Raw genomic sequence first — 18,458 nt, 5'->3', positions numbered from 1 at the left:
TCTCCTGAGCCCTACTGCCCCGAAAGATGAACCCCACCGTAGCCCCTCTCTCAGCCAGCATTCAGGGATGAAGGCCTGTGAAATGCAGCGCCACATACATGAGAGCCCAGAGGAGGGGACAAGGTCCTGAAACCCGAGCTTCTTTACCATACTTCACCTGAGTCCTATGGAAGAGCCTCCTACTCACAGGCCCTTGGGGATTGAACAAAAGCCCCTTTGTTTCAGTGGGAATCATAGCAGTTGCTGAAACAGGCCCGAGTTGCTAATTCAGTGACAGAGGCCCTTGGTCAGGCTCTGATGGGAGCATGAGAAGGGTGTCCTCTGTGTGACACTGTGAGTCCCACATCTTATAGGGGGCCCCTCTCTCTCTGCTCAGGGCATGAGAGCTGCAGGGTGCGGGGAGGTCTCCCTAGCTGAGGGGGGCCTCATTGTGAAGGCCAGTGTGCCCTCAGGCTCTGGCACCACCACAACTAAACATGACCTACCGTGTCTGGTTTTGGTGGTGGCTTCTGGGAAATAGAAAGATGGAGTGATAAACACAGGGTGAGAAGGGCTCTGGCTCAGCCATGCCCCCAGGAGGGGACCTGCTCTGCAGCACAGGACAGAACAGGGCTTTGGGTGTCCATCTGGGTGCTCACTGCGTGCGGGTCTGTGGCCAGCAGGCTCCACCTGCCTGAGCTGAGCCCACACTTCCCTGTGGGTCCCCGGGGAGACATTCAGCCTGGGATGCCTGGTGCTGGTAAAGGTGTCTAACCAGGTGGTTTTCATCAGCAGCCTTGATGTCTTATGAAGACAAGAGATCCTCCCCTTCCCATCCTGCTCCTCCCTCCCCTTACTCCGCACACCCTGAACCTCCCCTGTGCTCAGCCCTCAGGGAAGTCCACCCAGCACCCTGGCTTCCTGTCCTCATGTCCCCAGTTTGCAGATCTCAGACCTGCAGGTGTCTTGCTGGTGCTGCCCTCTCACACCTCTGGGGGTCCCTCCTCCCACAGTGCTCCCACACCTGTCCTTGGGAGCCCGGCTAGCCAGGCCTCTGTGCCCGCCCTCCCTGGGGCCCGCCTCTGCCCTTTGCTATTGCTCTGGTTATGCAGGACACTGGCCACATGCCATGAAGGTGACATTTTTCCCCCAGTACCCCAGGGACCAAGGACAATTGAGACACCAGATCTGGAGCTGCCATGGCAGGAATGGGGCCACTTCATTTCTGTCCCCTGCCCAGCACAGGGCCCAGCACAACATGGTCCTGAGTAGTGACTGGAAAGGAAGGACAGGGCTCCAGAGATGGGCAGAGGCCATGTCTGTTTGTAAAGGCACAGCTGCCCCAGAGGAGAGGAATCCTGGGGCACCTGGCCCTCCCTTTGGGGCCATCATTGCCCAGGCAGGATCTGTGTTTTCTCCAATCCACAGTAGAGTCTCTCCCTGGCCTTTGTCCCTTTGAGTCCTTCAGAAGCCTGAGTCAGGGCCTGGGGTCACTTCTCCTCAGGGGGAGGGCAGCCCACAGGGCCCCTCTCTGAGGGAAGCCTAAGGCACAAAGCTCCTTAGAGGCCAGGCTGTGTGCCCAGGAATGGGAGGGCAGCTCTGAGCCTCCATGTGCTCAGGTGATGACCTCAGAACTGATGGGACCTTCCCACAGGCGGAATTCTGGGGCAGCCAGGAGTCCTGATACTTTGGGGGGCTGGGGAGGGCCTGGGCCACAGGGCTGTGTAGTCAGGGGTCACTCACATTGAATGCAGCATTGGCAGGTACAGTACACCAGCAGGATAAAGGACAGCATCAGGAGAATCACAGTGCAGAAGAGAGGGTTGAAAATGAATAAAACTGGACTGGGAGACCATATATCTGGGTCAATATCCTGTGTGTCTCTCAGCACAGTATCTGGAAGGTCACGTTGTTGCGCAGTTGGTGATACGGCACCCAGTAGGGCAGGTGGGGTCCCCTTCTGAAGAAAGCACATGTGTTAAGTCCTCGGTACACCTGGGCAACTTCCTGTGGTGCCTATCACTTGGCATCCCACCCCACACCTCCAAATCCACTTTTACACTCAGATTGCCCCACTCTGAGAGGGCACAGTGGGGCTAGGAGCCCAGGGCTGGACCCTGAGGGCCCCTGAGGAGCCCTGTGCCACAGACCCCGCTCAGAGGCTCCACCCCAGAGCCCTTTCAGGGAGTCCGGCATCCTCTGTGCTGGGCCACAGGCAGCCCCCACTGCACGCCTGGGCTGACAGCACAGGGGCCTGGTGAGGAGCACACCAGTGAAGGCACACAGGGGGTGAAGCAGGGGCTGCTGGGGCTGGGATGAAGGGGGATTGCAGGATCAGGGCAGCACCCTGGGTCTATCTCCCCACAGCCTCACCCTCCCTGCCCCCTTCCGCAGAGCCGCTCAGCCCCTCTGAACCTGCACTTCCACATCTGCAGGAGCGAGTGAGTGGACAGCTGTGAGGTTTAGAGTTCATAGCCTGTCCTAGTACAGGGCAGGCCCGTAAGGAATGGGGGCTCCTGTCCTGTTGTTACTCATGGCCAAGGAGAAGCTCACTGCATCTGTGCAGTCAGGTGCTACAAGTCCTGAACCGTTAAACCAAGTGAGATGCTTCAGAGAAGTGGGAGAGGAACAGGGCGAGACTGACTCAGTTCCCAGGGGGCAGGCCAGAGGAGAGGAGAGGCCAGGCCAGGGCTGGGGGAGAAGCCACTGTGCTGGGAGTAGACTCCAGCTGGCTCCTGAGTCCTTTTCCCAATGTGGCTGTTGAAGGGCGGTTGTCACTGGGTGGGACTGCTGATGGGCAAATGGGTCAGTTCTGTCTGCTGATCTGTGAGCAGACACCCAGGGATAACTATAAACAGACATGCACAGGAGCGTCAGGGCTGTTTGATGGCAGGCTAGGGGGCAGGGGCTGTACCCACAGCTGGGCCGAAGCACCAGTGCAGTGGAAATTCACCTCAACTATGCAGGGCGACAGGTGGTCCCAGCCTCCAGGGCTCCTGGGTCTGGGACCCCAGTTTTGAGGGCCTGGACTCTAGCTCCCTGCACACAGCCTCCAGCCTCCACCCCTCACCTAAGCCAGACCCAGATGGAGCTCTGAACTCCCCACCAGGAGAACCAGGCCAGGGAGGCGGCAAGGTGGGAGTCAGGGGGCCGGTCTCAGCATTGTTCCGGAGTCCACTTGGAGCTCCAAGTGGTCGGTGCCATGTGCTTTCAGGGAACCTTGGCTTGCAACAGAGCAGAGGAGCTGCACAGCCCCAGACACTTTGACAGAGGGACTCCCAGGCACTTCTGAGAGTGGGGGCACAGCTCCCCAGTGAAGGGCTAAGGGGCTGTAGTGGCTGTGACGTGCTGCACAGGTGACCAGCTACACAAGCTGCTTGCTGGGCCTGCCCTGGGCATTGTTCCTGCCTTTTGCTTCCCAGTGTATCTCTCCACTCAGTGAATGGACTGAGTATAGTCCCAGAGGGAGGCTGCAGTCTTACCCTGGAAGTCACACAGTTCCTCCTGCTGACATCAAAATCGGTCTTGATAAAGGTGAGGCCATTATTCAGGCTGATATCGATGAAGACAGCCCTAAAACGCAGAAAGGGCAGATGGTGACCAGCAGCCCAGACGGCACAGTGGGCGCACTAATGGCTCAACCTGCAGCCCGACAGTGATCCTCCTTGTAATGGCTCTGATCAGTGGGCATTCAGGACACCAAATAGGAGGCAGCATGGGACAGGAGAGCCCACCCCAGGCGAGATGAGGTCAACCTCTGCAATGAAGGCTGAGCGGGCCGTGAGGAGCCCTGCATGGCCCAGTTGCCCTCGTGGCCATGGGCTCAGTGGCCAGGCTGGCTGTTTGGTGTCACCTTCCAAACTCTTTTCTATGACAGGGTATGCTGGCTTGGCCCTGAAAGGCTGCCTGGGCCAAAGGTACCATCCCTGGGGCCCATCCCCTCCTGCATCCTGCCCTCCTTGACAGAACCTGGGTGACAGGGGATCACAGCCCCTCAGGGTACCACCCACACAGGTGGGTGCAGAGGAAGCCCTGAGCCCTCCCAAAACAGGTGTGAGCAGCTCGGCCAGAGGAGGCACTCCCCACGCTGGTCACGCCATAGTGCCAAAAACTGACCACTGCTCTCTGAGCTTTTCACTTACTGGCCCCAGTTATTTATCTTCAGTCCTGGGCATGTAACAGAGGTATCTTGCACAGATACAGCCTCTATTCCTGGAAGAAATTTACATGCAAATAATGTGAATGGACATGTCCCCACATCCCCATCTCCCCTCCTGTGGCCCTTGGCAAGCAAAGCTCACCCTATGGCAGATGTCAGCTTCTATTCTCTGCCTTCCTCAGAGCACCTACCTCACACCAAGTACTGTGCTGGTGACTCGATTGTCAGATTAGCTACGACCTTCTGAACATTCTTACCCCTTTGTGGGAGCTCATAATGAAAACTAAATGCTAAGTATGGTCAGGGAAAAGGATTGGTGCCTGGGGTGTGGAATGGTTAGGATTAAATGGGGAAAAAGTCCCCAAAGAGGTGCAAACTGACTTTCCCATTGGATATTCACAGTCCAGAGAGAAGAATGATGTGATGGCAGCCCAGTATGGAGAGGGGCCTGGACAAGCATGATTGACTGGAAAGGAGTTTTCAAACCACTGTTACATGCATGGGATGAATTTCCATTTATTTGTGTCTTCTTTAATTTCTGTTTAGAGTATATCTTGTAGTTTTCAGGGTATAGGTATTTCACTTCCTTTGTTAGGTTTATTTTTAGGTATTTTATTCTTTTGGATGCAATTGTGAATGGAATTATTTTCCTGACTTCTCTTTCTGCTAGTTCATCCTTAGTGTATAAGAATGCAACAGGTTTCTGTGTATTAATTTTGTAACCTGCAACTTTGCTGAATTCAGATACTAGTTCTAGTAGTTTTAGAGTGGATTCTTTAGGATTTTTTATGGCATCACCTTTCAATCTCAAGTGAACACACCATCCAGGGAGATCTGGCAAAGACTCAGAGCCCTGGGGCTGCCTCAACTTCCCTCCCACAGACTAATGGACTCAAGTCCTTGCCTCTCAAGGGACGTGAGAGCCCAGGAAAGGGAGGGGGATGCAGCTCTTAGGGCACACCCCACCCCACACCCAGCCAGGGCTGCAGGAGAGGCTGCTCCCAGGGGTGGGATGGTGCTGGGGACCGATTAAGTCCTGCCAGGCTCCCAACCATTTACCCCTTCCACTGTCCATGTTGCTTATTTTCAGTGTGTACATAGCGAATGGTCAACATGGGCTTTGAAGGCTTGGCTTGCTGTGGGACAGCTGTCCCTGGAGGAAAGGAGGGGCTACTTACCTACGGTTTCCTTTCCAAGTCGAAATCGACAGACAACTTCATCCTTCTGTATGTTTTCAAAACCTTTTCCAATAACCTTGACTTCATTTTTATCTGCAAGAGTAATATCCAAATGTCTGTGTGAGGAAGTGCTGAGGTATTTTCCTCAGATCACAACTATGGCAGGCCGCCCCCAAAACAGAATCCCCCTGAACTCTAGGGAGAAGGCAGCTGTAGCTGAACCCACATCTGGGCAACCCCCTGGCCAGATCCTCCCCAGGGGTCACTGAGGGCCCACTCTCAGGAGCCTGGGCTGGGCCTAGAGCACTCACGGGCCCCTCCCCACTTCCCGTGACCCATGAAGTCCATCCATTAAGGCACCCAGCCTAGTTCCCTCCATAGGGGCAAACCCAGCCACGGGTTTCTGCTCTGAAATACCACGGTGCCCCTAATGGGCATAGGCAGGGACCAGGCAACCCTTATGTAATTGAGAGAGGAGCCAAGACATCCTGGTGAGTCAGCCCTGTGTCACGTCTGAGCTGCACACGCGCACCTGGGGGCCTGGGGACTTTCTGCCACCTGGAGTCAATTCTCTATTGCCCCCCCACTCTTTCTGGGGGCCTATGGCAGAATGGAAACCAGAGAAGCCAGGCGCATTCTTGTGGAAACAGAATGTGGGGTTTCAATAGGGTACGTGGCTTCCCCCAACACCTGGCAGTCAGAGGGTCAGGATCTGATCTCAGTGCCCAATCCGGGACCAGAGAGGATGCCACCTCTACTCTAGACTCAGCTGAATAGCTATCATGCAGCTCCTCTGGAACACCCTGGGCTCTGGTTTTCAACTCATGGGGCTGTGACTACTGAGCATGAAACCCTAGAGGGGACCTAGCTGGCCTGAGCCTCGTGGGGAAATTTGGCAACAGCCTCTACTCCCATGTCTGTGACACACAGGGAGTGTGGCAGCCCAGGGCAGGGCTGAGAGCCCAGAGCATGGCAGGAGCCGGCACTTCTGGGAACGGTGCACAGCGCCCCTCTGCTCCATGCATCATACCCGGCCTTGTGTCCCTTCTGCCCGTCAGGCCCTGCTCTTGGCCACTTGTCCTCTTGCAGGAACTACAGCTCTCAAGGGTCTGGTTGACTCTGGGAATTGTAGGCAAGTGGGGGCAGGATGAGGTTTCAGGGTTTTGAGCAGCAGAGATGTTGAGGTAAAGGACTGTGCTCTGCCCAGACAGCTGCTCCTTGTACATTCTATCTGCCCTCACCCTGTTCCTCCAACAGCAAAAACCCCAAGAAGAAAATGAATCCAGGAGTGAGCAGGGCCAGCTTGCAGGCAGCTGTACTTCCCCCGCTACACTCCCGCTGCTGCCCACCAGCTCTGAGAGCGCAGAGGGACCTGCAGCCCCAGGACGGGAGGCAGAGCCTTTCTGGAAGGGAGGGCATTCTTGCTGGGAGAAAAGTTACACACCAGGCTGCCCGGGATCCAAGGACAGGGGATGGAAGGCAGCTCCCTGGGAAGGCCAGGTGGAGCTGGGCAGTGAGGAAGGGTGGCTGACCGCCAGGACTGGCAGGGGCACAGCGGGAGCTGACTGCCCTGGGGCGGCCAGGTAGGGGCTGGGACACCACGTGCTGCCTGGCACAGTCTCGTGGAGAGAATCCCCACACTGCTCACCCACTGTTCACCTGTGTGTCCCCTGCCTGCAGCTATTCTACTGCTGGTACTGATCCCAGGAGAACCCTGTCCCATGCCCACAGAGAGGGACGCTTGGGAAGACCCCACAGAGTGGCTTGTAGTAGCATCTCCTTCAGAACAATCTTACTGTTGAACAAGGGAGACTAATGAAATTAATTTGGTCCTTCAACATAACAGATGGCTATGCAGATGGCTGGAAAATATTATGTAGTGCATAATCCCACTAATATGGAAATATCCTTGTCAAGTTTACTGAGATAGGTGTGCACACGTGTAATCAAGTTCTCATTACACAGGTATGTAACATATGTATAGTCAAGTCCTCATAGTAGTTCTCTCTGGGAGAGAGTGGGATGGGACCAACGGGGACCCTCATCATAGTGGAGGGACAGTGGCTACCCAGGCTGGTGGCAGGAGGGTCCCTTACTGCACAGAAGGCCCTGCAATGGCCAGTCTCATAAGGAAAACAATTCGAGGCCCCTCCTCCAGCATGGCCCCCCGGGGGTGAACAGCCCCAGCATCCCCAGCAAATACACAGGCAGGATGAATGCCAGACCACCGTGCCCAGCGCACCAGGCCAGAGCCAGCATTCATAGCACGTGGGCCCACCGAGGACAGGTGCAAAGCAGCGGACTGCCTGGAGGAAATGTCAGGAGAGGAGCTGCCCCCAGGGGCGGGGCTGGAGGCAATTGCCTGGGAGGGCATCCAGGGGGTTTTCCTGGGCAGTGCTAAATTCTGTATGTCCATGGGCTGACTCACACAGGGTCCCGTGCAATTCCCAGCCTTGCCAAATGGCACCGTTACCATTTCTGCATTTCAGAAAGAGAACTCTCAACGATCATTAGTCCCTAGTTTAAGATATGCAGACTGAAGGGTTTCATGTGAGGTAGCCTGATGTCGGTATTTCACTATGAGATGCTTCAGAAATAAGATGGATCATTGAAGGAGAGAGCGAGAGCCAGCAAGGACTAGTTCCACACATGACCAGACAATAAGGTCACACAGGAATTCTGAGGACCAGTTAGTGGAGATGGGGGCTCATTGTACAATTGTTTCCAATGCTGAACATTTTAAGCTTTGCATAATAAAAGATTGGAAACAGAAAGCTGCATGATAGAAATAATATCATGGACAGAGCCCAGCAGAAGTCATGGTGCACCTTGGATGACAAATGACTAATGAGAGGTGGAGACCAAAGGCAGAGGGAGGCAGAGGGGGCGGTCCACCAGGAGCAGCTTTGAGGGTGAGACTCCTGTGAGTTGGGCCTCAGAGGATGGGTGGGAAACTGAGGCAGGGCTTATAGTAGCCTAGCTGCCCAACCCCACCTCTGCAGAAAATGAGGTTTAGAGCAGAGGGGTGCTTGCCCTGCATGTTGTCAGCTAGTGACCTCAGGTTCCGTGGTCAGCCTGGGGTGGGTAAGTGGCCTCTCTGAGCACTTGTACCTGTGATGGGCTGGAGCACAGGCTTAGGGGCAGGGAGGATCCCTTGAGCCTCATGCCCAGCCCCTGCCTGCTTCCTCAGGGCCACCTGATTGCATCCCCAGGGCAGCCTGATGAAACGGGTTCTTTTACTTCCTTTGGGGTCCAGGTTTCTGCTTTGTACTTTCAAGTGACTGTCACTCTGTGTAGTGGCATTTGACAAGGCAGCAGTATAACAGATCAGAGCCAAAACTCTGGGCCACACTGGTAGAGGGCATGTTGCAGGCACCTGTCACTTCATCTTGGCTGCCATGGGGAATGGTGACTGGCACCCTCACCTGTGGCTTGTCATGTCAGTCAGATGCCATGGCCCGTGTGTCCAGCAGACATAATCACAGAAATGAAGATGTCAAACTGGCTGCACTTAACCCAGGAGGAGCAGGGAAGGCCCCCATGTGTGGGGTTGCTAGGCCCCCTCCACACTGCATGTTCAGAAAATGGGGAGTCAGACAGCTGCCCCCAACAGCTGGCTCCGTTGGAAGCCATCATCCCAGAGGTCCCTTACCCATTCAAATTACATTTCAAATACTAATCAGACTTGGATTTCTGGGGTGGTTTCTAAATAGTTTGACATATTGTCCTGGTTATATGTGGTTGGGTCCCATTTGGTAGTGTCATTCAGGTTTTTTTAAAGTTTTTTAAATTTCCTACTTAACCTTTTGGCTGTGAGATTAAAGAAAGTAATTACACTAAACTTATGTGGCAGTCATTTTGCAGTACAGTCACCCAGCCATTGTTCAGTGCGCTCTAAAGTGATAGGGAGCCCATTACAAACCTGGACAAAGATGCCATCATGTGCCCACCCCCCAGCATACCCCAGGCACCCATACCTCACACAGATTAACATACGTACCTGACACAAACGTTCTATGGACCCAATGCGCATTCCAAACCACAATCCCCCACAGACACCACATTCACGTACACACAGCACATTATACACATTCACACCACACGTGCCACACACACATGGTGCACTCAAACACACCACACATACTGGAACCACATACACCACTCCCACCACACACATGGTACATTCACAAAACACACACATACACCCTCCTGCATTTACAACAACGACCCCAATTATTACCTCTAGTGCAGATAGCAGAGAAATCCACAGACGTAATCTGCACACATGACCTCGCTATGAGCTGAAATAGAGACAGAGGAGTGGCAGGGTCATGGGAGTGAACGGAGGGGGACACGGCGTGCAGCCCCCTTCATCCCCCCTCACTCACTGGGTCAACGATGTCTTCCAGTCCACTGTAACCACCGTCTACTCCAAACACATGATCCTCTTCACCAGCAATTTCTAATAGCTGAAAGGGAGAGGAGACAGCTTGAGCCCACAGCCAGGGGTGATGACCCAGAGGTCCCCATCCCAGGAGACAGACACCGGGGGCTAGACCCTGGCACCCGCCAGCAGCCCGCCCTCAGGGAAGGGGAAGCTCTTCCACCCTCACCTCTGCTGTGCAGGCCTTACACAACACTTGTTATTCATTCTGAATGGCCACCTTGCACATCTTTCAACTCCCTGGGCCCAGTCTAAGTGAGAGGGCCCTGACTCCACTCCCCAGGCACTTTTTGGTGGGTAGAGGCCCATCCTCTGCGAGACCCTGAGAGAGCCATCTTTGAAGGTTTCCCCAGCTAGACTCACAAGTCACCCCTCGTTACCTGCTCAGAATTACCTGGGATAGCTGATAATTTTGCACACCCACGAAATACAGAGTTGCCCCCAACTGCTTGGATTTTGCAGCCTGAGAAAGAGGAAGTGTTGGGTATAATAAATTTGGTCCAACTATGTGGACCAAAAGGCTGGTAAAAATGGGCTTGACTCACTTCAACTTGTGTCTCTGTAAATGATTCTGGCAGCAGTTGTTCACCTGTCAGCACGATGATGAGGCTGGGAAGCTTCTCTCCTGTGGGAGAGGCAGGGCATGTCTGGGTCAATGAGAGCAACTGCCTCAGGCCTCCAGGACCCGAGCACTGCTCGCCACACCTCACCCTCCTGGGGAGAGGCCACCCAGACCTAAGCACCTGCCACGCACATGCCTGGAAGGCTTTGCAGCTTATCATGCAACAAGAAAGGCCCCTAGCCCAGGACCCACTTTGCAGATGAGGAGATTGAGCCCAGCTTAGGGTTCTTCCTACAGAATTGTCACTTCTACCAGATGGTACAACCTTTGCCCTGAAAGGTAAGTCCAGCAATTTCACAGGACAAACATCAGCCTTCCAGATGAGCAAAAGCAGGAGTGGGCACACCTACTGTGCAAGACTCCCACAGGTCCATGCAGGCCTGTTCCAGCTCTGGGCCTCACCCACAGCTCTCGTGCGGGCACCTATAGACCCAGGCTCAGGGCTTGAGGTCAGAGGCAGTTGAGCAGTAGACCCCCTCCCCAGCTCAAAGTCCTTCCCTGGGACCACACATCTTTCCTAGACCCTACAGCCAAGATGAAGATGTTTCTGGGACAAGCACAAGACTTTTAAACTATAGGAGACACAGAGCAGGAGCATCAACCCAAGGGAAGGAGCTGAAGGGAGAAGGAGTCAGGGACAAATGTGTGCTCAGCAAGGGGGAAGGTCAGGCTCCCTTCTTAAACGGAGGCCCCACCGCCCTAGGACCCGCTGGGTTTCCCCCTTTCTTCTTCAGGCAGCCCAGCTCCAGGGCCAGCGCCTCGCATTTCCTAGGAACTGCAAAGCCACACACACGACCCCTTGCTGTGCTGAGGAACATCACGGGGTGGTTTTCATCCCCACTGCTCAGAGCAGGAGGCTTGCCACTCAGAGAGGGTAAGCAGCTGGCTCCAGGAGTCAGTGCTTGGATGCGGCCAGGGATGGTCTGCACCGACCTCACTGAAGCCCAGGCCTGGCTCTTTCCCCGGACACCATCGCCAAGAAGGCAGGAAGCAGCTCACTTACCTGCAGCACCTGCAGCACGTGTTCTTTTGATCTGCTCATTGGCCTGCAACAAAATGAAGGAAAGTGTGTGTCAGGGGGACAGTGAGATGACCCAATGATGACCCTCTGAGAACTTGATAAAGCACAGCCACATCTCAGAAATCTAGGTTCTGTACCTTTTCCAATCCGTGCTGCATATTTATGGCTCCGGTAGGTCGTACATTGAGCAATTCGACAAGAGCATTGTTTATTCTTTTTCTGGAAAAAAAAAAAAATCAGAGCAGGTGGGAGATGGAATGAGGGGTTGCCTATTACAACCAGCCCCAGGCTGTCCTTGTCCATCTGCACTGCACGCAGCCCTGCCGGGACGGGAGAGGGCCAAGTCAAGGAGGCCTGCCCCGGCCCTCTGTCCTGTGCCTTTGGCATTGGCTGGCCTGGTTCCCACCTTCCCAGTCCCTATCTGGTGAGCAGGGTGGTGAGGGGACGCTGCTTTCTAGGTCCATAGGGGAGGCCTGGCCTTCTCTGTGCTCTGCTCTGTCTAAGCCGTGCAGAACTGGGGGCCTCCCCCAGGGGTCCACCCTGACTGTCCACGGTCAGAACGGGGGGATCCAAACTGCGACTCCATCACAGTGTGACTGGCAGCACGACCGCCCCCCCGGGGGCCCTGCTGAGGGCACACTGTACTTGCACACTTAAGGCAGAGCTTGGCAAGGTCACCGTGCTCACCCTGGCCCCTCCTGTCCACAGGCCCTGGGACCCTCCAGTGCAGGGTCCTCAGGCTCTGTCTGGTGCTCCTCCCACTCTCAGGGGGGTTCCAGTCATTTTCCTCCATGAGAATCTTAACCTCCCTGCTACTCAGAAGCTCCATAACATCCCACCTCCCACCTAGACCCTCCTGGGATGCAGGCCCACGGGGCCTTCCTCCAGCACCCTATCCCAGCCTGGTGATCAGGACCCACTCCTGGGCTCACCTGACCAGAATCACTGGGAACGTGCTCCCCTCCTGAAGCACCCACACTTGGATGATACCCATCCCTTCCTCCCTGGTTCTGATTGTCTCCCTCTTTCCCCAGGGGCCCAGAGCAGAAAGTGACACACACAGCAGGTACCGGGCTATGTCCTAAAAGGCCCCCCACATCTGCTCCACCTGATTAGGGAATCTTCACCGTCAGCCTGTTCTAGGGAAAGGGTAGAGCACAGAGGGAAGGACTAGGGTCAGGTGGAGGGATGGGCTCTGAGGGGAGGAGTCTGTCTACTAGCACGGGGTGCAGCCAGTGTCAGTGCAGAGGCGGCAGCGGGGCCCAGGGGGCCAGGGCTGAGGGTCAGGGAGGGCAGTGAGGGGAGGGTCCAGGGCAGCCGTGCCTGCACACCAGTGGGTTCCTCAGTGCGGGCTCAGGGGCCCCCTCTGCTCCCTGGCCCTCCCTGTGGCCTGATCGCTGGGTCTGCTTTAGGGGATCAGTCAAACACTTACCTGTTCGAGGTCAGCTTCATGTGGATGCGGCTGTGTGTCGAGTAGGTGATGAACGACATACGCTGTTTGGGGCTTGGGAGGAAACATGGGCTTGTGAGCAACTATACACACAGGCTGGAAGTGATGCTGATATGCAACAGGGACGGGGTGCCCACCAAGCTCCCTGTTCTCCATTCTGTCTCTTTTAGTGTGGAGTCCATTTCCTGGACTCCAGAAGTTCTCATCACTTTAGTGAAGGATTATGAGGCCTGGAAGGCGTGCAGCCCTCTCGTCAGAGTGCGGCATAGCACCCTGTACACCCGAATCCCAAAAGCCTGCTCGCTCTCTCTGCCGCTCTCTCTCTCTCACACACACACATGCACACAGGGCTGCTGCATGCACAAGGAGATAGGCAGCTTCGTGCTCTTCCACGAGGGCCCTCCCAAGCTGGCCTCTCCTCTCCTGTCAAATTCTTGGTACTTTCACTTCTCCTCCTCCCTGGACTATCTTCCCCACCTCCCTCCCCCTCATCTCAAAGAAATTATCCTCCCTCATCAGCCATTCATATTCTCCCCTCCCTTTTCACCTTCTGGCCCCTCTCTTCTGATCGCCTGGCCCTCATTATCCTTTAGTTACATTGTTCCCACAGGTCCCTATATGAGCTCCCCACTGGTCCTGGCTCTTGCCCACCATTATGAGACTTCTCGGCCTGGAGTACAGCTGGAGTACTGTCTTTCTGGAGTGCCACCAGCGTCTCTGATCACGCATCATCCAGAGCTCCCTATGGCTCACAGCAGGAAATGCAAGCCCTCCCTCCTGGCATTATTGGCCTCTTTTGCCTTGGCCACAAGTTGACCTCTCGCTTCATCTCCCAGCCTTCCCATGTTAATCATGTTCAGCCAAATACACCCCTTACTGCTCAAATGACCTTCATGGCTCTTGTTACCCTGTATTTCTCATCCTTCAAGATCTAGATAAAATTCCACGTCCAGATGTTTAGTTACAGTGTTAAGTAGTTTGCCTAGTTCCTAATCTGTGAGGTCCTCCAGGGAAGACTGTGCCCCTGAAAACAAGGCCTGACTCCCAGGAAGGAGCCAAGCAAGGCTGCAGAGATCTTAGGAAACAAATGGGATCTGCCCTTCTCTCCTGCTTCAGAACACTGCCCTGAGCTTTGCGACCTGAGGCAGTCCCATGTCCACTGCATCTAAATAGCAATGTACTCAGTTAGAGAGGAAAACGCCCTGCAACACAGAGCTGAAAAGCCATACTTTTTAAATCTGTTCACCAAATCCTGCACAAAGTTCTGTGTGAACTCCCAGTTGTCATTTACACTGCGTGATCTGAAAAAGAAGACATGAGTCAGAGATGGAGGTGCATGTATCATCTGAGCATAGCTGCTGCCTTCCCTGCCTTCCTGCAGGCCCTTAGCAAGCTCCTCCACGAGAGCCCCCAGCTCCTGAAATAGCTAAAGCCAGCACAGCTCCCGGAGTGAGGTCAGTGGGTTACCCTCGTGGTGACTTTAGTCAGTGTGAGTGGCAGCAACTGACCAATTAGACCTGTGTGGTAGGGGATGGGGGACTTCTCGGATGAGGGGCTTTTGGTGGCAAACACGGGCGGTTGATCCTGCTACATGGGAATGTTAGGAAATGAGGTAGGATGCACTGGTTGGTAAAGCCTCCAGAAATTCTGATATGCTGGCTCTCCTGGTCCCCCATTTCCCCTTGGGAATCACCATTCCCAGCTCTCTGCTCCTCTTCCAGCCCTTGAACACGGGGGTGGGTCATGGCTCTCGGCTCTTCCTCCCCACCATTCCTTCTGCCTACAAGGCTACATCTAAAACCATCAGCAAACAGTGAGGAAACTAAGGACAGATGACCCCAAAATCAAGATGATCCAGTGAGTATGTATCTATCAGGCACTTTACGTACATGATTTCTGATTCCAGAACAACCCTATGATAGTACAATTATTCCCACTTTTCAGATGAGAAAACAGGATTCCACAGGTCATAGAATGTGACACAATTTCAGTAGCTAGCATGGATGTGAACCCAGCCCTGGCTGCAAAGCCTATACTCTACCCATCGCACTTAGCAGGTCAGGGTGACACTGAGTCAGACAACTGCTGGGTAGCAAAGCAGCAGACTTTGTCCACCTACTTAGAGATTTTCTCTCAGACCCACACTGAAGTGCAAGACAACTCCATTCCTAACTAATGATGGCAACACTTTCTCTTTTCCTCCCCATTATCTCTCTCCTCTGCTTTCCCATTGAATGAAAAGGATACTCCAAAGACCATTTATAGGAAACAAGAGTCTTCAACCCACTATCTACTCTGGGATAGTTGTTAATTGATATAATTTGGAAGGAAACCCTTGATTCCATAACACAAGAATGTGAGAGCTCGTAGGCAACCACGGAGACCTACAGTCCCCAGCAAGGAAGCAGTAGGGAACAGGGCAGGCACGGGGGCTTCTGGCACTCAGGGCTCCGGTCATGACTTAGTGCCCCACTCGTCAATGAGAATGGAGAGATGGGCATCAATACACAGCTCCACTATTAAACCTTGAGGCCAAACGTCCTAGTGATATAACTATTCTGGGAGAATGGATGCATAGAGCAGAATCATATCAGGGAGCTGAGATGTAACTAAGCTAAATTCTCTTCTTCCACAGTAAGAAGTTAACAGAGAATATGTAACCTCAAGCAGCAAGAAACACCATAAAGTATAAACATATTTTAGCGTATGAACACATTATTAGATACATGGTCACAATGTCAAAAAAATACAATCTGGAATACTTGCACATGGCTGTCTCTGAAGAATAGGATCAGAAGTGGGGTGGTATGGCGCAAGAGCCTCACGGTTTTATTTTTTTTGTGTGTGTGTGTATTTGTAATAGTGTTCCATCTTAAATTTATGTTCAAGCATTTCCTTGATGAATTTAAAAATGAAATTACAGACAAACTAGTGGCATGAAGTGTGAAAATGGCAGACTTGGAAGCTCTAAGCCTCAGATTCCACAAAAAAACACTGAACAGAGGCTTAAATCTGATACATACTACAACATGGGTGGACCTCACACAATAAGGCAAACACAAAATGCCAACTGTCGTATGATTCCATTTACATGAAGTGTCCAGGACAGGAAAATCTGTAGATACAGAAAATAGGAGGTTGCCCGGAGTTGGGGAGGGATGAATGTGGAGTATTGTTTATACAAGTCTCAGAAGCCCCTGTCCCTGAGAAAGCACACAAGCCATGACTGGCTCCGTGAGGAACAGGTGTGAAGGGCCCTGAGAAGGAAAAAACAGAAGACACGGAACGGCCCATGCAAAGGGGCGCACAGATCCACAGCCAGGCCTGCACAGCTCTGCTCTTCAGCTCACCTGAACTCAGGGGGAAGCTGGGCGGGACGCACACACGCGGAGTTCGGATGCTTCGCTGAGGGCGCCCCTCCAGCTGTCATCCTGAGAACCTCTCACCCTGCCTTTCCCGAGGTAGCCCCATGCAGTGACGGGTGGCCCTAACATCTGGTCCAACTTGGGACAACCCTGAGGGCCAGCTGAGGCTGTCAGACCCGCACGGAAGCTCCACCTAATCCTACTTCTGCCCATGTTGTCACACAGGGGTTGGTGCCAAGGTGCTGGTTAACGAGCATCCTGCACGGGCTCCATGTCTGGAGTGGACGGATCTTGAAGCTCTGCTCTCCCCCCTAGGCCATCCCCTCTTCCTCCACCTTTGTCACACGTGTAGGTGCTCCCCTGGATTCTGCCTCTCCATTATCCTCTCACTGGGCACACCCACCTTGGGATCCTACTTGACTTCCCCCAGCCTAGCATGAATGAACAGGACCACTCATCACATGGTGACGGCGCCCAGAGAACCTCAGGAGGGCTCCCAGCAGAGACATTATCACACATCCCCTACCCCAGAGGGCACATGGGAAGAAAGCTGAGTCAGGAAATCTGGGCTGGGTCAGCGACCCCTGTGGGGCAGGGAGATCCCAGAAAGTGTGATTTTGGCTTAACTGGCAGTTCACTTTATACTTTTACTCCATGACTATATCTGAAGTCATGCTGAGCAAACTACCTACAAGTTCCCCTTCACCTTCATAGCAACATGGTGAGATGGGTATGAAGACCCCGACTATACAGATGGGGACACTGAGGCACAGAGAGATGAAGCAACTGGCCCAAGGCTCCCTGACTGGTGAATGGAGTCTGCCTGACTGTAGGGCTGGGGCTGCCTCCCCCTGCCTGTTCCCCAGGAAGGGCAGGGAGCAGCCCCAGGAGGGAGGATGTTCTCTCTCTCCAAGCACTTGTCACCCAGCGGATCCGTCTGGGGGTGCGCAGCTCCCAGCCCTGGGGCTGAGGTTGCCGTGGTTTCAGGTCTTGCCTGGTGGCTGCAGCAACACTCTAGGCACATTCCCCACTGGTGGCCCAGGGCTGGGAAGTGGGTGTGTAAATGCTTTCTTGGGCACCCTCAGCTCCTCCTCCCATTTTCACAATCTGGCAGGATTTAGTCCTGGCCAACCAAAACGGCAAGTGTCAAGGCGACGGCCATGGTGGGGGTAGGGAGCACAGTGCTGTGGCACAGCCTGTCCTGGAGCCTGAGTGGGGTACAAGGGACTTCAGTAGCTCCCCTTCCTCTCCTTCCTTCTCCACTCTCAGGGCAAGGCCTGGACTCCTCACCCTGAGCTGCCGGGAGAGCCAGCTGTGGTCGGAGGGGCGAGGGCTGCCTGCCAGCATTTAAGAAGCCAAAGGAGGCAGTGGGAAGAAAGGGGGAGGAGTGGGAGGTCCTGGCTCAAAAGCTGTTGCTCTAGTGCCTTTCTCACAGGCCCATGTCACACTTCCTTTGGGGGGGAGAGGGGAGTATCTTCCCACCATCTAACATTTGGAAGCAAATTAGCTCGGCTGACATTGAGTAAATCACTTGCACCTCAACCTCAGTTCCATCATCCCAAAATAAGGAAAGATCCATTGCCTTAAGGTTTGGGAGGCCTAAATGGGAGGGCACATTGCCTGGCACATAATGCCCAATTATTATTACTACACATGCCCCTCCTGCACCCTGAGCCCTTCCCCATCCATCCCAGGGCCTAGATGTGCCTGAGCAGGCCCACCAGCAGAGAGCAGGGTGTGGGCAGGGGCACTACAACAGGATGGCAGCTGAGAGGACCCTGCGGACTCACTGGCCCTCTCTGGAAAGACTGACCCAAGGAGGCTCTCAGTCCCCCAGGACCATTCAGACCCCAACCCAAGCCCAAAGTGGGAACAACTGACCCCCTGGGCTGTGCTGAGGATCAGTGAGGCAAGAGCTGCCCAGGGCAACTCAGAGTCCTTCCCCAAGACAGTGACGAGGGACTTTTCCTCCTTGGCAGGGGAGGCTCCCAGCTCTGCGGGTTCAGCTGGGCCTGCACCCCCTATCAGCAGTCTCCATGGAGACCAGGGGGAGTCAGAGGCAGTCCCCCCAGGGATGGAATGAGGCAGCTCAGGGAGCCTGGGTCCTGCAGCCCCTCAAGCCTCTGGGCTGCTTCCTCCAGCCTCCAGGAGCTGCCCCCCTTTCAGGAGATTGCATATCACAGGCCTGCACTGCTCTCCATCCAGGGATGTTTTTGAAGATGACAGAAAGGCCAAGAAAG

At 54.3% G+C, this 18,458-nt stretch overlaps 1 protein-coding gene across 4 annotated transcripts in view; it reads right to left on the bottom strand.

The window, feature by feature from the left end:
• The window catches only part of LOC118933299 (anthrax toxin receptor-like), a 41,509-nt gene that overhangs the window by 6,076 nt on the left and 16,975 nt on the right, over nucleotides 1-18,458 (bottom strand). For 3 of the 4 annotated variants that reach the window (XM_057493783.1, XM_057493781.1, XM_057493782.1), the window contains exons 2-13: nucleotides 14,083-14,154; nucleotides 12,836-12,907; nucleotides 11,541-11,622; nucleotides 11,395-11,428; nucleotides 10,306-10,385; nucleotides 10,155-10,223; nucleotides 9,705-9,785; nucleotides 9,557-9,617; nucleotides 5,317-5,409; nucleotides 4,122-4,191; nucleotides 3,462-3,552; nucleotides 1,723-1,939 (exon numbers count right to left, since the gene is read on the bottom strand). In XM_057493783.1, the coding sequence (XP_057349766.1) occupies nucleotides 1,723-1,939; nucleotides 3,462-3,552; nucleotides 4,122-4,191; nucleotides 5,317-5,409; nucleotides 9,557-9,617; nucleotides 9,705-9,785; nucleotides 10,155-10,223; nucleotides 10,306-10,385; nucleotides 11,395-11,428; nucleotides 11,541-11,622; nucleotides 12,836-12,907; nucleotides 14,083-14,154 (1,022 nt within the window). Of the gene's footprint in view, nucleotides 1-1,722; nucleotides 1,940-3,461; nucleotides 3,553-4,121; nucleotides 4,192-5,316; nucleotides 5,410-9,556; nucleotides 9,618-9,704; nucleotides 9,786-10,154; nucleotides 10,224-10,305; nucleotides 10,386-11,394; nucleotides 11,429-11,540; nucleotides 11,623-12,835; nucleotides 12,908-14,082; nucleotides 14,157-18,458 lie in introns of all 4 variants that reach the window. The other variant, XM_057493784.1, reaches the window with a different exon arrangement.

The sequence above is a fragment of the Manis pentadactyla genome, chromosome 16 (genome assembly GCF_030020395.1).
Source record: "Manis pentadactyla isolate mManPen7 chromosome 16, mManPen7.hap1, whole genome shotgun sequence".
Lineage (NCBI taxonomy): Eukaryota > Metazoa > Chordata > Mammalia > Pholidota > Manidae > Manis > Manis pentadactyla.
The sequence above is the reverse complement of the archived record's forward strand: the minus strand, read 5'-3'. Positions and strand labels throughout refer to the sequence as shown.